This window comes from Muntiacus reevesi, chromosome 14, assembly GCF_963930625.1.
Source record: "Muntiacus reevesi chromosome 14, mMunRee1.1, whole genome shotgun sequence".
In the NCBI taxonomy this organism is placed as follows: domain Eukaryota; kingdom Metazoa; phylum Chordata; class Mammalia; order Artiodactyla; family Cervidae; genus Muntiacus; species Muntiacus reevesi.
Genome location: NC_089262.1, coordinates 35,671,221 through 35,687,634, shown reverse-complemented (window position 1 = coordinate 35,687,634; position 16,414 = coordinate 35,671,221). Strand labels below are relative to the sequence as shown.

Genomic DNA, 16,414 nt, shown 5'->3' with positions numbered 1-16,414 from the left:
TGGGTGGATGTAGAACTCCATGCACCTTTGGAACGAAAGAAAAAATGTGCTTTAAATCTTTTCCCCTTAACTCTTTCTGAGTCCCCCATCCATAACAGAAATCCTGTTTTCATTGTAAGTTTTCTTCACTAGATGAATCAAAGCCTACACACAGGCATAACTATAAATTGGTAGCATGGTAGAAATCAGTCTTTGTGGTACAAGATTTTTGAAGCTTGTTCACGTTTGTCTTGACCAGGGTATACTTAAGGATACAATTTCAAATACTTTGACTTGGAAAATGGAAAATAAAAAATATGATTTTCATTGGTTTACAATGTGGTTAACTTTAACTTCTGAGAAAACTATGTGGGAAAAAAAAGTTACTTGTTATGGCCAACCATCTGTGTACCTTTTAAACAGTGTGCCTAAATATTAAGTATAGTGCTTGAGCAGATTTTGGCACTTGAATGTTATGATTTTTGTTTCATCTAAATTAGTGAGCTTTTGTTTCATCTAAAAATTAAATACCTGGACAAAATATTAAGTTATATATAACAGAAGAGCAGTTACCTTTGGCTGCTAACATTGGATTTGGTTAGAACTCCACTACTGTTAGAATTCAATCAGTAAAAAATCTTATATCCCACATGGCATTGTTGGCTTGTGTTAGATTGTCAGCATTCTGAATCTTTAAAATAACTTGATAATTGAACAACAGAAAACAGTACTAAAGAGTATTATGAACAACACATGGGTTGTTCTTTTAGGGGACTTATAAATTACTCTAGATGTTTATCCTGACTGAACAAAATTGTACAAGAAATTCTCTTGCCTGAAAAATCAATATTTATTGAACTGTTCTATTGTAAAAAGATTGTTCTATTTATTGTGAATGACAATAAATGTTAACTATGACAAATTTAGAGGATTTCTAACAACTTAGATGATCATGTTGTCTATATAGGCAGCATGGGAAATTATTAAATATATCAATAGGTATGTTATGATCATAGAGCAAAGTAAGTAGGGAAGTGGTGGGGGTAGCCTTTACCAGGGTAGAGTGGATCAAGATAAAGTTATTTGAGAGGTTTGATATAGACTCTGAGAAAGGTGTACAGCTTCGAGCACCATTTACTTATTCACTCTGCAAACTATATCTTCTTGTATGGCTACTATGAACCAAGCACTATGAATGTGACCATAAGGCATAAATCCTGCTCTGAATCCTTAGATACATACATTTTAAAGATTTTTATAGAGGTCTAACATACGCAGAGAAGTGCTCAAATCAAATATTCCCCTTGATGAATTTTCAGTGTTTTAGGTTTGCAATGAACATGGCCATGTAAACCTCTACCCAGGTGAAGAAACACTGCCACCACCATAGTAGTATCTTTTTATTAATACCAGAAGTGATACAATAAATGATATACTATCACTTCTGCTATATCTTTGAGGCAACAGAGAACAATCCTGGTATGATGTGGGAAGTAACTATACAAGAGTGTGAGTGCAAGGGGTAGGGCTCATAGGTGGCTATCTTGGAGGCTGGCTACCACAATTGCATACTGCTCATTTTGAAAAAACTGGTTCACTTCTGCAGTTCTTATAAATGTTGGAAACATCTAATCCAACAATAAAAAAGAAAATCACATTTGATACCACCACTGATCTCATCAGGAAAGTCTGGGGACTTCCCTGACAATCTAGTGGAAAAGACTGTGCTTCCACTGCAGGGATTGTGGGTGCATTCCCTGGTTGGAAACTAAGATCCCACATGCTCTGCAGTATGGCCAAAAAAAAAAAAAATAATAAAGTCTGGAAGTACCAGGAAGCTGGCAAGATAAGTATGGCAAATACAAGTATTCCAAAATGGTTTGTTGTTGTTTAGTCGCTAAGTTGTGTCCTACTCTTTGTGACTCCATGGATATGATAAAATTTTGCAATAACGAGCTCATGGTCTGAGCCACAGTCTGCTCCAGGTCTTCTTTTTGCCGACTATATAGAGCTTCTCCATTGCCCACTGCAAATAATATAATCAACTTGATTTCGGTATTGACCACTCGGTGATGTCCACACATAGTGGTCTCCTGTGCTGTTGGAAAAGGGTGTGTGCTATGACCAGTGTGCTCTTTTGAAAAAACGGTTAGCCTTTGCCCTGCTTCATTTTGTACTCCAAGGCCAAACTTGGCTGTTACTCCAGCTATCTCTTGCTTAAATTCTTGAATTTTATTTTTGGCAACACTGTCAATTGTTTTCCTTGATGTAGAGCAGGTGCCTTTCCTTCATTTTCAAAATATTCGTCAGACCCAAGCCTGAATAATCAGCAGGTGTGTCAGTTCTTCTAAGTAAAAGTTGTATTCCACAAAAAAAGTATTTGTTTATTATGTAATCGCACGTGTTTTTATAATGTAATCTCACAAGTGCTTTTATCTTGAGACATCATACTTCAACAGAGAGCAAAAGTACTTTGTACCTCCCATTTTTGTCACACAGAATATTAAGAAGACGTGTATACTCAGGGTTAATAAAATGATATTTACTGCTTCTTTAAGGACTCTCAGTGACTGAGTCTTCTTTTTCTTACAATGAACGTGTACTGAGGGAAGAATACAATGACTACTAGTACACGTTGATATCGCCACCTTGATTTGTGCTGAGGTGCCAGTGGTTTTAGCCATCATTGCTTTTCCATTCTTATTGCAAATGTCAGCATTATGAAAAAGGTAAATGAATGTCATGATAGTATGAAAATATAGTTTTGTTTTTAAATTTATTTGGCTGCACTGGGTCTCTGTGGCAGCAGGTAAGATCTTCATTTCGTCATGTGGTATCTGTCATTGTTCGGCCTGCAGAGCAGGCTGTCTTCAGAGGGTGCAGTGCACAGACTCTGTGGTGTGGCATGAGGGATTTTTAGTTTCCCGATAAGGTACGGATCCTGTGTCCCCTGCATTTCAAGGAGGATTCTAACCCATAGAGAAGTCCCCCAAATACTTCTGACTCTGAAAGGATCTTGAGGACCCTCAGGGGTCGGAGGCTCAACTTTGGAGAATCATTGTTTCCCATCAGTGGTTCTCAATGAGGCAGGGGAGGGGGACCCATCTTTCCTCCAGGGACTTTGGGCAACTTCTGGAGACATTTTTGGTTGTCGCCACCGGTGGGGTGGTAGTGGATGCTAATGGCATCTAGTGCCCAGGGTTACTACCGAACACCCTGCTGCGCAGAGGAGAGGCACCGCCTTCCCCCGCCCAAGAATGATCCAGCTAGAAACGTTACACCCTTGAGGCTGAGAAAACTAGGTCTACAAAAACGAAACCACAACACTGAGAAATCAGCAATCTCATTTTCTCCATTTCCTAAACACTTCCCTGTGTTACACGTTCCCACTTTACTTTTCAAAACAGCTACTTTCGGGCCATAGTTCTTTAGAGACGCCGCATCCAACTCTTTTTGCCCCCTCGGCCGCCCTCCCCCGCCGACCCCTTCCCCTCTCCCCACCCTCATATATTTTATGGTTGGGTTTGCCTCCGTCCTCAGCGCCTGGCAGATCTCAACTAGGTTGTAAATTCCTTCAGGGAGAGCCGCTCTCGATTTCCCCCGAAGTCGTTTTCCGCGCTCTACCTGCTGACTGGATGGGCCTCGCGATACCACCAGCGAAGTCTTCTCCACGCTCACTCAGCCTGCGCAGACGCAGTTTCCCTCGCTCCCAAGCTGTGGGCACCAGCGCTCCGATGCTCTCGTCTGCCGCTAGAGGGCGCGCCCGATCAGGGCGGCCCGGACTACCAGCCTCGGAGAGTAATAATGAGGGGGGGGGGGGCGGCCGCAGTGACTTCTGGGACTTGTAGTCCCAGGGAAAAGATTGTGCGTGAAAGGCACTGAGTCGCCTCTTCCCACCTCGCTGCTCCGGAAGGTTCGGACGGCCCAGGCCGGCCAACCCCTTCTCTTGGAAGACCCGGCACCTACGGCAAGCGGGAAGGAGGTGGGGCACGATAATTTCCGTTTCCGGTGGGTAAAGGGCAAGCGGAATGTAAACAGGGGGCCCGGGCAGTGGTCTTCGGATAACACAGGCTACCGGTCTGTGGTGGAAGTCGGCGGAAGTTGGGGGAAAACGAGGCTGGTGGGTCTTGGGGTGACGGGAGTAAGGAGCTTCAGAAGTCGGAGTTGAGGCCCACCGCGGGTGTGGCAGAGCCGGGACGCTAAGGTTGGTCTCTAGGGACCAGCAGTTTTGGGGTTCAGGCCCTCCCTGGTACTCGCGCCCCGGGCGGGAGGAGCGGAAGGTAGCTGACTTTGCACCCTGCGGGGACGGGGCCCGTGGCCGGGGCGGGACTCTGAACTCGCGGGTGACGTCCTGGGCAGCCCTGTGAACTTCGCAGTGTTTTTTTTGTGTGTGTGTGTGTGTGTATGTGCCAAATGAGGGGAAGTCGCTAGTACTGGTTTCTCTCTTGCGGTAACGTGTTCGGGTAAATCGTTTCTTGCGGAATCCCTCACCTCCGAACACATCCGTATACGCAGAAGGATACTGTTTTGCTTGTTGTGTTCTTCATTTTCTGACGCCCTGAAGAGAAGCCTTCTCTAGCTTGTGGCAGGGTAGAATGTCTGTGTTATTAGGGTTCCCACACTATGGTGGCTTCCCTGGTGGCTCGGTAAAGAATCTGTCTGCAATGCAGGAGACCCGGGTTCGATCCCAGGGTCGGGAAGATCCCCTGGCGAAGGGAATGGCAGCTCACTCCAGTATTTTGCCTGGAGAATCCCCATGGACAGAGGAGCCTGGCGGGCTTCCGTCCACGGGGTCGCAAAGAGTCGGACACGACTGAATGCCTAACACACACTATTTCGTCCCTCACATTGCCGACTTGGAAACTTGAAGCCAGAAAACTTAACCATCCTCATTCTTGTCACCTTTAGGGACAGTGGTAAATGCAAAACTTCTTAACATGACTTATTCTGATATCTTGTGAGACCTTTCTAACGATCCATTCTCATGTTCTCTTTCTGTACTTCTGGACTTAAGTTCCATAGTAAACACACTTAAATTGTCAGGCTTTTTTTTGTTGTTGTAGTTGTTCTTTCCCTATGTTCTTGCAGTAATCTTCGAACATAGGAAACGCATTCTCCCCTATTATCATGGGTTAGGGAAGAGGATTTGGCTTTGTCCTCATTCCCTAGTATAGTTTATAATCCATTACTCTTGCAGGCTTTTCTAAAAATCTCTGCTCCTCTGGAAAGCTTGTGGTTTACCCCTATCAGCCTATCCCCCAACTAGGATGGATCCCAAACCCCCTGCAGTGGAAGCATGCAGTCCCAACCACTCGACCCCCAGGGAAGTCCCACCCAGTACATTTCTTGATTGCTGTAGTTTATTGACACTTCATTAAGAACTTAGGCACATGAGCCACAATTTTCTTACCTCTCCAAAATCTACCATTATCTTGGGCCTTTCCATGGTAGTGACCTCATAGCCACCCACACGTTTTTTTGGTCTCTTTCATCCTAGTGGTTACTTATACTTTACTTCAGTGTGCATCGGTGATGAAGAGCTTGGTATCTGCTGGAGCTTATTATTTTATTTCTCTCCCTTGGGTACTCCCACCATGCCCATTCTTTGATAGTTGTGTGAAGACCTTTGGTCCATTGCTTTTCCTTAGCCCAATAGTTGATCAGTCAGTTGATACTCTCTTTGGGGTTGTTGGCTCCTTTAAGAATGGAATGAAAGCTTAGAGACTCTTGTGCGGGGTGCACACAAACATATAAAAATTCATATACAATTCCAAAGGTTTCTCAGTATCTATAAACCCATCCATGTAACTAGCAAGAGTTCTTAATCCCTCAGTAAATCCCTTCTCAAAATAAATATTTGTTGAATTCTTTCAGGGTTTTCTTTAACTTTGTTCCATCAGTTAGACTCACTCACTCAACCCTTATATTTTGTATTATTATTGCAAATTCACAAAGCAGTTTAATATTTGCTATCATTCTGATTATCTGTATAGTTCTGTGAATTAAGTCATTTACCAATTTTGAATCTTTCAAAAACTTTTTATGATGGAAAATTTCAAACATATATGCAAAGAGAGAAAGTAAAAAGACTGCATGTACTCATCACCTAACTTGATCACTTATCAACTCATAGCAATCTTTTAATCTGTATATCTTATATTGCACTCATCACTCCTGCTGATTACTTTGAAACAATTCCTAGATACCGTGTAATTTCATGTAAAATATTTTAATATGTATTCCTAAAAGATGAGCATTCTTTTTGTCAATATAATACTATTATACCTGAAAAAGCAGGAATTTCTTAATATCATTAAATATGAAGCCATTGTTCTGGTCCCCCCTATTATTTCATAAATTTTTCCTCCCCATTGGCTTGTTTGATTCTGTAGCTAAACAAGATCCACACGTCGTGTTTGGTTTGTGTGTTTCTTAAGTCTCTCTTAATCTAGGGGATACCTCCCAACTTTTCCTTTTTTCATGAAGAAACCAGTTTATTTTTCTGTTTGTTGCTGTCTTGTCTCAGACATATTATTTAGCGTACTCCTCTGTATCCCTTATTTCTTGTAAACTGGTAGATGTATGATGTGATTTAGTGTTAATTTTGGCAGGAATACTTCATGGCTGCTCTGTCACTTCCATCAGGAGATACATATTGTGAACTTGTCTTTCTTTACCGTGTTGGGCTTCCCTGGTGGCTCAGGCAATATAGAATCTACTTGCAGTGCAGGAGACCTCGGTTCGATCCCTGAGTCGGGAAGATCCTCTGGAGAAGGAAATGGCAACCCACTCCAGTATTCTTGCCTGGAGAATCCCATGGACAGAGGAGCCTGGCAGGGTGTAGTCCATGGGGTCACAAGAGTCAGACACGACTGAGTGACTAACACTTTCACTTTCACTTTAGGATGTTAGCAGCCTTAGATGATTATCGCCTAGATTCACTATTTTAATTTGGGGCCAGAAAATGGTGACAGCCTTATCCTTTTATTCTTTCTTTACGTGTTTGTTGGTATACTTCTAAAAAGGGCCAAGTATGAAATTTAAAGCTCTGTCTTTGTAATTTTTCCAGAATGGCTTCCTTTGGATGGAAAAGGAAGATTGGTGAGAAGGTCTCAAAGGTCACGTCCCAGCAGTTTGAAGCTGAAGCTGCTGATGAGAAAGATGCAGTCGGGAAAGATGAAGGTATCTGGCTTCATGCTGTTAAACGGAGGAAAGAAAGTCTCCTTGAAGGCTGTGCCGAGAAAAGCAAACAGCTGAAGGATGAAGGAGCCACTTTGGCTGAAAATAAAAGGTATGTTTTTAGAGTTTTCTTTTAGAGGATGGCTTTGGGCTTTGGTAGGATGGAATGCTCTTCAGATCATCCAGAGATCTACAGTCAGGCCTGTGTGCTGTTGACTGGTATATCCTTTGTGGTGCTGAAGCGTTTGAGACATTATAAGTAGTAGTGCTAAACAAGAAGCTCTTTTTAAAAATTCTTTTCTCTGTTCTTTTTCTTCTTTTTTTTTCCCCTATTGGTAAGGATGATTATAAAAGATTCCTTGTTTATCATTTTTGTCTTAGTTGAGTCAAAGTTGAGGAACCAGCCTTTTTGTTTCTAGGAATGTTATTGTGATTCTGGGAGTAATCTTATTGAATTTTAATGTAAAACATGAAGTAATGCTTAAACTGTAAAATATTAGCACCTCAGATTGGAAGTGAAGGGAAGACAATCAGTCAACGACAACTAACAGCTTCGTGTCCTAATGTTAGATTGTGAATTCTCATTTGTGGTGTTTAGGCACAAAGATTTTTCTCTTGTAGGACTTCACGAGATTGGCCATTCTATCTTAGAAGAAAATCAACTATAATTTTTCCACATTCATGAAATCATTTTGAGAGCATCCATAAAACATCTTCAGAAATTCCTGTAAATGCCTGTTAAAAGTTCATTAATTTTGTTGTTTTTATCTTTTTCTCTAGACCACACTAGTGTGTAGAAGGGAAGAGCTATTCAGTTATTGCCATGAGATTCCCTCTGAATTTCCTGTGGTAGATGAGAGATATCAACTTTGTGGATAAACAAATAGCTTTTTTTTCCCCTTGCATGTCAAAACATTGAGTCATTTCACTGAAATCAGCTGGATTGGATGCTTTATTTTGAATGTAGAACACTGTGAGAAAATTAAGTATTTTAGTTCTTTAGCATTTGTTTTTGGATTACTGTACACACAGCTTTGAAAGATCACTAAACAGAATTAAAGGAATCTGTAGTTTTATGAGTTGTCTGGCTCCTCTAAGCCAAAAATAAATAGAAATAATGGTTTAAAAATATCTAAGAGAATATTCAACATGGTTGAAAGTAATATGAGGAGTAGGAAATAATATAAGGAAGAATAGTAAAGTTAAAAGAATAGAACTCAATCCTTATTTTCCTAATCAACTTCTTCTTAAACCACTATCATTTTCAGCACATTTTGAGCCACAGTGTCCTTCCTTGTGTTTTTGAAGACAGTTCTTGATGCAGCTTTGCCTTATGACGCTTAACTGAAAACCTCTTAGTTCCTGTGTTCTAATGTTTATCGTCTTGTCCTTCAGATCTCTCCTCATGAGTCCTCTCCTCAGCAAACCACTCCCTGACTACACAGCACCCTGTATTTCCTTGTTTTACATTACATCAGCTTTTTTTAAGAAAAAGAATTTTAAATGTCTTATTTTGTGATTAGGTGAAAGGAATGCTAATCAAATAAACCTTACAAAAGATTGAAAAACTACTTTACTCATGACTTAAATCTGTGTTTCAGAGAAAATCGTTAAATTGATCTCTACAGTGGTGCAATGGTGAGAGATCAGAAAGTGAATTAGTTGTTAGAGTGGCAGTTACTTCAAGTGCTGTAAGACTTGTTGATGTACCAAGGTGTAGGAACAGTGTTAGACTTTTATTGGTGTACAAGTTTCTTTAAAATGTGTTACATTTTAAGAAATGTGTAATGTCATCATTAAAATCTAACATCAGATAGCCATTCATCCATTCATCTTTCTTTTAAAAAAACATTCAAAGAGAGGTAAGATATATTAATAAACTTTAAGGAGCTCAGCTTTTGATAAGTTGCACAATTTAGTTCAGTTCAGTTGCTCAGTTGTGTCCGACTCTGCGACCCCATGAATCGCAGCATGCCAGGCCTCCCTGTCCATCACCAACTCCCGGAGTTTGCTCAAGCTCATGTCCATCGAGTCGGTGATGCCATCCAGCCATCTCATCCTCTGTTGTCCCCTTCTCCTCATGCCCCCAATCCGTCCCAGCATCAGGGTCTTTTCTAATGAGTCAACTCTTTGCATGAGGTGGCCAAAGTATTGGAGTTTCAGCTTCAGCATTAGTCCTTCCAATGAACATCCGGGACTGATCTCCTTTAGGATGGACTGGTTGAATCTCCTTGCAGTCCAAGGGACTCTCAAGAGTCTTCTCCAACACCATAGTTCAAAAGCATCAATTCTTCGGCAGTCAGCTTTCTTCACAGTCCAACTCACATCCATACAGGACCACTGGAAAAACCATAGCCTTGACCAGACGGACCTTTGTTGGCAAAATAATGTCTCTGCTTTTTAATATGCTATCTAGGTTGGTCATAATTTTCCTTCCAAGAAGTAAGCGTCTTTTAATTTCATGGCTGCAATCACCATCTGCAGTGATTTTGGAGCCCAAAAACATAAAGTCTGACACTGTTTCCACTGTTGCCCCATCTATTTGCCATGAAGTGATGGGAAGCTAAAACTCCAATACTTTGGCCACCTCATGCGAAGAGTTGACTTCCTGGAAAACACTCTGATGCTGGGAGGGATTGGGGGCATGAGGAGAAGGGGACGACAGAGGATGAGATGGCTGGATGGCATCACCGACTCGATGGACATGAGTTTGAGTAAACTCCGGGAGTTGGTGATGGACAGGGAGGCCTGGCGTGCTGTGATTCATGGGGTCGCAACGAGTCGGACACGGAGCGACTGAACTGAACTGAACTGAACTGCACTGATGGGATCAGATGCCATGATCTTAGTTTTCTGAATGTTGAGCTTTAAGCCAACTTTTTCACTCTCTACTTTTACTTTCATCAAGAGGATTTTAGTTCCACTTCACTTTCTGCCATAAGGGTGATGTCATCTGCATATCTGAGGTTATTGATATTTCTCCCAGCAATCTTGATTCCAGCTTGTGCTTTTTCCAGCCCAGCATTTCTCATGATGTACTCTGCATATGCCAAAGCCTTTGACTGTGTGGATCACAATAAACTGGAAAATTCTGAAAGAGATGGGAATACCAGACCACCTGACCTGCCTCTTGAGAAACCTATATGCAGGTCAGGAAGCAGCAGTTAGAACTGGACATGGAACAACAGACTGGTTCCAAATAGGGAAAGGAGTACGTCAAGGCTGTATATTGTCACTCTGCTTGTTTAACTTATATGCAGAGTACATCATGAGAAACGCTGGGCTAGAAGATGCACAAGAATACAAATAATTACATTGTAGAGTAGTGTGTGCAGTAAGACAGGTTCATACAAAATATTTTAGAATCACAAGAAATCAGAGCCACCAATTCAACCTGTGTATATCAAGGAAGTTCTGACAGATAAATTCATTCTTCAGTTGGGTTTCAAAGGAGTAGTATTTGCCAAACCAGTAGTGGTGGGAAGTATTTCAAGAAAGTGGGAACAGAACATGGAAGTAGAAAGAGTCATGAAATTGTTTTACCTGTTTAGGGAAATTCTACCAAGTTGGTATTGCTGAAGCAAAGAAATACAAAAAAGTTTGCAGTAAACAATCCTGAAGAGAAAAACTAGGTTGTGATCTCTTTGTATGCAACAGTAAGACCTTTTTCATTGTATTTTGTTAACAATGGGAAAAGTAATTTTATGAGTTAAACAAAGAACAACCACAATCACATCAGCTTTTTACATTTCTTTTAGTATTTTTCCCTTTTTGAAGTTACATTTTTCACTTATTTAGTGCTTTATATTTCTTTGCCTTCTATAGAAATGTAAGCTCCAGGAATGTAGGGACTTTGTCTAAACAGACTTTTGTACTCTGCCTTTAGCTCTTAGAACAATGTGTGTCATTTACAAGGCCAGTGAGTAGATATTTACTGAATATTTGTGTGCTGCTGTCTTATGCTATATTGTCGCTAAGTAGGTTTTTGTGGATTAACTACCATATGTTGCATTGTACCTGTAGGAATATATATTTTTAAGCTCCAGATTGGAATGCCATTCTGAGAACATATTTTATTTCACATTCCAACCACAGAGGACCTTTGGGAATAGAATTTTTCCATCTTCCTCCTGCCTGAGAATATGACACTTGAGAATTATTGTTCTTTTCTGAGTCCAGTTCCTTTCCCTATAAGCTATGATGGTAAGGTTTAAGTAACAAAATATGGAACAGCTTTGAACTTGGAATGAGTAGTAATCCTAAGAGTGTAGAGAGGTAGGGGTGCCTCTGGAGGCATTGCTAGAGAAGGAGGGAGGGAAGGTAGATGGAAAGGAGAGAGCTCCTTGAATTTCCTGGGATACATTGTTTTACCTCCTTGAGATTTTCTTTTTACCCTGCAGATTTTTTCATTTAGTTTTATTTAGCACTTAGAGAATTGCCCGAGTACATTGAATATGTATGATCCAGTGTGTTAATGTCATTTTTCCTCCAAAGGAGACACAGTTCTTGAGCATCACAGACTCTACCCTGTCCAGTTTACTTCATTAGTAACAAACTATTAACTACTCTTAGGAAAATGTGGTTTGCAACAGAATAGCATTTAAATTCTGAAGTTCTACCTTGTAGTATTCATGATTCCTTCTAACAGAAAACTGGTTTACTTTTCTACCGAAGCCCTAAGTAATGTTAGTGCCTTACGGTTGTGTGTGTTCAGCCCCTCAGTCGGGTCCGACTCTTTGCGACCCCTCTGTCTATGGAATTTTCCAGACAAGAATACTGGAGTGGGTTGCCATTTCCTACTCCAGGGGATCTTCCCAACTCAGGAATTGAACTTGCGCCTCTGGCGTCGCCAAGGAGATTCTTTACCGCTGTGCCACCTGGGAAGCCCCTGGTGCCTTACAGAGGCAGTATTGTAAGTCTAGTGGTTATGAGTGTGGATTTTGAAGTCATTTTAATTCCATTCAGATGCTAGCTTTATCATTTTTACTGTATAAATTTAGGGGAAGGTTCTTAATCTTCTAAGTGTCAATTTATAGTTTCCTTATATGAAAAATGAAGGTGACATTTATCTCATAAACCATTGGGGGATTAAAGACCAAGTCCCTGTATAATCACTTAGCGTGCCACATAGCACCTAGTAGCACTAGTGAGTGTACTTTAGAAGATGGAAGGTTTTACATGTGATTGATACAGTTCATGAAGTATTACATTTTTTTTTATCAATTATTTTGTTCAAGCATCTTTTTCTCTAATTAATATTAACTAGGACATACCGTAGACTTCCAGGGTGGTTCAGTAGTGAAGAATCTGTCTGCAATGTAGGAGATGTAGATTCAATCCTTGGGTCAGGAAGATCCCCTGGAGGAGGAAATAGCAACCCACTCCAGTATTGTTTTTTGTTTTTTTTTTTACCACTCTAGTATTCTTGCCTGGAAAATTCCATGGACAGAGGAGCCTGGTGGGCTACAAAAGTCGGGCGTGACTGAGCACGCACACACTTGCACAGGACACACGCATGCACAGGACATGCATACCTTTTTAGGAATCACAGTGTGGGTTCAAACTGGCTTTTAAGGTTTCAACCACTAGGTGGTGATATTTAATTGTGTAGCTAAGTGGTCTCATTTTTCCTTGTATTAGTGTGTATGTTTGGAAAGCTGGAATAAATTATAATTTGCCATGAGTTTTGTTCCTTGTCTGGAAAAGCATACCTACCAAAGTGAACTTGAGGGTGATCTGGCTGTGTGAAACACATTCTGTTGAGTGCCAACCTGGATGTATTTAATGACAGTGATCTTGCCTCTTATTCTGTGGAAGAGAATAGATGCAGTCAGTGTAGAATGCCTTTATTTTCTCACCCCATGTCTTCCAGTCTGAGTGTCTGCATCTAAGCCACTTACTTTCATTGTGTTGTAATGAAGTGCCCCTGCTTTTATCAAAGGCCCATCTCATCCCTTTTTGTCTTATCAAGAATCTTGTTCCTAAAACCACCCTCATTTTTTTATTTTTTTTTTTTAATTTTTTTATTTTTCAGTGGGTTTTGTCATACATTGATGTGAATCAGCCATAGAGTTACACGAATTCCCCATCCCGGTCTCCCATCCCACCTCCCTCTCCACCCGATCACCCTCATTTTTTTAAAAAGTTTTTTTTTTTTTTTTAATCTATCTAATGAATTTTTTACTTCGCCAGGTCTTAGTTATGGCATATGGGATCTTAGTTCCCTGACTAGGGATTGAACTCAGGCACGCTGCGTTGGGAGCATGAAGTCTTAGCCACTAGACTACCAGGGAAGTCTCCCCTCCTTTTGTTTTGATGTCATCTGTTCTTCTCTCTTTTTTACCCTTTTAAAATTGAACTATAGTTGATATTATATAAGTTGTAGGTGTACAATATAGTGATTCACAATTTTTGACGGTAAAGAACTCACCTGCAATGCAGGAGATATGGGTTTGATCTCTGGGTGGGGAAGGTCCCGTGGAGAAGGAAGTGAAAACCCACTCCAGTATTCTTGCCTGAAGAATTCTATGGACAGAGGAGCCTGGTGGGCTCTCATCCATGGGGTCGCAGAGTTGGACACATCTCAGCAGCCACAACAAACAAACTGGAAGCATGAAGTAATCTCTGCTGGTTGACGTGCCGTTCCAGAACTAATCAGCCCCACTCACCCTCAGATCTCTGCCCTTGAGACAGCTCACGATACTTTTTTTTTTTTTTTTAAATTGATGTGTAGTTGATTTACAGTATTGTGTCAGTTTTAGGTGTAAAGCAAAGTGATTCAGTCACATATACATGTATTTTTTTTTTCAGATTATTTTTCATAACAGGTTATTGCAACTATTCTTATTACCCTAGGGTCCTGGCAGATGCTGCTGTCAGCACAGACTAGAGAGCCGCCATGTATGGTGCTGATAATGAAAAGACCATCACACCTTGATGCTGGCTAGGTTGGACCTGTGGGTGCTTTAGAGGGACTGGGTCACATACCCAGGATTGTGAATGGGTTAAAGTCTTGTGGGACCGACTTTGATCAACGGGAGGCAGGATATGGGAGGGAGGCTGCAAATAAATTCTTTTTCCTCCATTCCGCACTGGACTGTTTCCAGTACAAAGAGATTTCACACTGTGTCTGAAGAAGTTCTCCAAGGTTAACAGTCATCGGTGTTTGGTTTTGAAGCTGTTGTCAGCTTAACATATGCCTCATGTTTATTCTCCCAAACTGCCTCACTTTTCTCTTTTTTCCTCACTCTTTCCTTGGATCTTATCCGCCACAAAGAGTTAGCCTGTAAGCTTAGGCTTCATATCATCAGGCTAATATATCATCTTGGATTCCTTTCTTTTTTTCACTCCTCTTATCCAATCCAAGTTGAGATGATTTTACTTTTTCACATGTTCTGAATCACTTTTATCCTCCCTTCTGTCTTCATTGCTATCATCCTAGTCTAATTTATTGTCATCTTACCTAGATTACTCTGGTAGTCTCCTAACAGGCCTCCCTGTGCTCATTCTTACACCCTTTCAGTTAATTTTCCCCCACTGGGCCCAACTGATGTTTTCAAAGTGCAAAGCAGTTCATGACTGTATTGCTTGGAAACTGTGTGGATTCCCCATCACTCATACAAGAACATCTACATGCATAACCATGGCTACTAGTTTCATAATCATGGCTTCAGACTACCTCTCTTACCTGTCAATCTCCTTCTTTCCTCCTCCTCCTCCTATAGACATGCTTTGCTTTTCTTGCCTCGGGGGAAAAAAACCCCCAAAAGGGTGTATAAGCCTCGCTTGGCCTTTCCCTTTGTCTGGAATGAACTTCTCCAGATTTCCCATTGGCTGGCCGCTCTGTGTCACTCAGTTCTCAGCTCAGATGCCTTCCCAGAGAGACTTTTCCTCACCAGGCTTTCACCCCTATCATATCCCTCCGTGTGTCTGTCATCATGGTACTTAACCATGTTTTAATTTATATTTGTTGTCTTTTTGTGCCGCCTTCCCACACACATACATTCTAGAATGTAAACTCTAGAAGAATGGTAGGTCTTTTTATATTTTGTTGAATGCTGCATCCCCAGTACCTAGAATACTACCTGGCCCAGTAGTTTTCTGTTCTGGTGCTCAATAAATGTTTATTAAATGAATAAGCTGGTAACCATATAGCTCATTAAACTTGATGCTATAGCAAATTGCAAATCTAATTGGGAGCAAAGTAGCTAAACAGTGTGACATTTCTATCTGGTAATAAGTGTGCTGATTTACTTGGCTTGGTCACCACCTGTTCTTATACCTCAGTGTCGGGTGTTATCTTACCCAGCCCTTGGGCAGTCCCTGGAAATATTCATTCTGCTTCCTTCTTTGTGCTAGTTCAGGTTGTCTTTAAACTGGCTGAATCAGACTTTGGACACTTATTAACCATAGTGACTTTAAACCAGGTTTTTATCTCTTAATGCTTCCTATCCAGCAGCTGCAGTAGGGCCATGTCTGTTCAATCTGTTCCAAACCAAAGTTGAATTAAGAGATATGCTGTAGAGCTTATGAGTGACCATTGATTTATTAGGTGCCAAGTTTCCTGAGATCCAAAAATGGAGGAGCTTGGTGGTACCACCTTTTATTCATAGCCAGGAGAAGAGGAAGGGGAGATGAGAAAAAGCAAGGGGAGAAATGAGAAATGAGGGAGGGGAGGGAATTCCACGAGCTGATGGGAGGGAAGTAAGTGCCCACCGGTTCTTGGCGCTCTTTAGCCAGTGGAAAGCAGCTCCGTTGTTTCTTCAAACCTGTGTATGCCTTTAGCAACAGTGCGCATTTCATTTGGCAGTGCCTCTGCTAACAGTAGTGGCTGTTTTCCAAATCAAAGCAATGCAGCTGAGAAAGAGGACATTTTTCTTTCTGCCTCAAATCTGTGTGCCTGTGTTTGCACGTGTGCATTTTTGTATGTATGGGCATGTTTGCGTGCCTGCCTAATGAAAGGAAAAAACAGAGCTAGTGATGGTCAGTGTCATCTTAAACTTCTTGGTTTATTTTGTACTTTGGGACGACTTAAACTTTAGTGCATAAGCAGCTTTGTGGGGGTGGATGGGAAGAGCCATCCTGACTTTTTAGGAATAATGCTGTTGGCATTTTGGGCAGGACAGTCTCTTGTGCATGATTGCTCTTTGCTTTGCAGGCTGCTAATCCTTCATCCTCTTGCCGCTAGTGTCTCCAAGTCTTAGTGACAACCAAAAAGTCCTCCATAAATGCCCTCCATGGGGTGATAACTGCCCTT

At 41.2% G+C, this 16,414-nt stretch overlaps 1 protein-coding gene across 3 annotated transcripts in view; it reads left to right on the top strand.

The window, feature by feature from the left end:
* Positions 1–3,822: 3,822 nt before the first annotated feature.
* TTC33 (tetratricopeptide repeat domain 33) overlaps positions 3,823–16,414 on the top strand; it is a 30,373-nt gene continuing 17,781 nt past the window's right edge. Inside the window, exons 1-2 of one of the 3 annotated variants that reach the window (XM_065905440.1) lie at positions 3,823–3,961; positions 7,049–7,270. In XM_065905440.1, coding sequence (XP_065761512.1) covers positions 7,050–7,270 — 221 coding nt within the window. In that variant the 5' untranslated portion in view covers positions 3,823–3,961; position 7,049. The other 2 variants (XM_065905441.1, XM_065905439.1) reach the window with 2 other exon arrangements.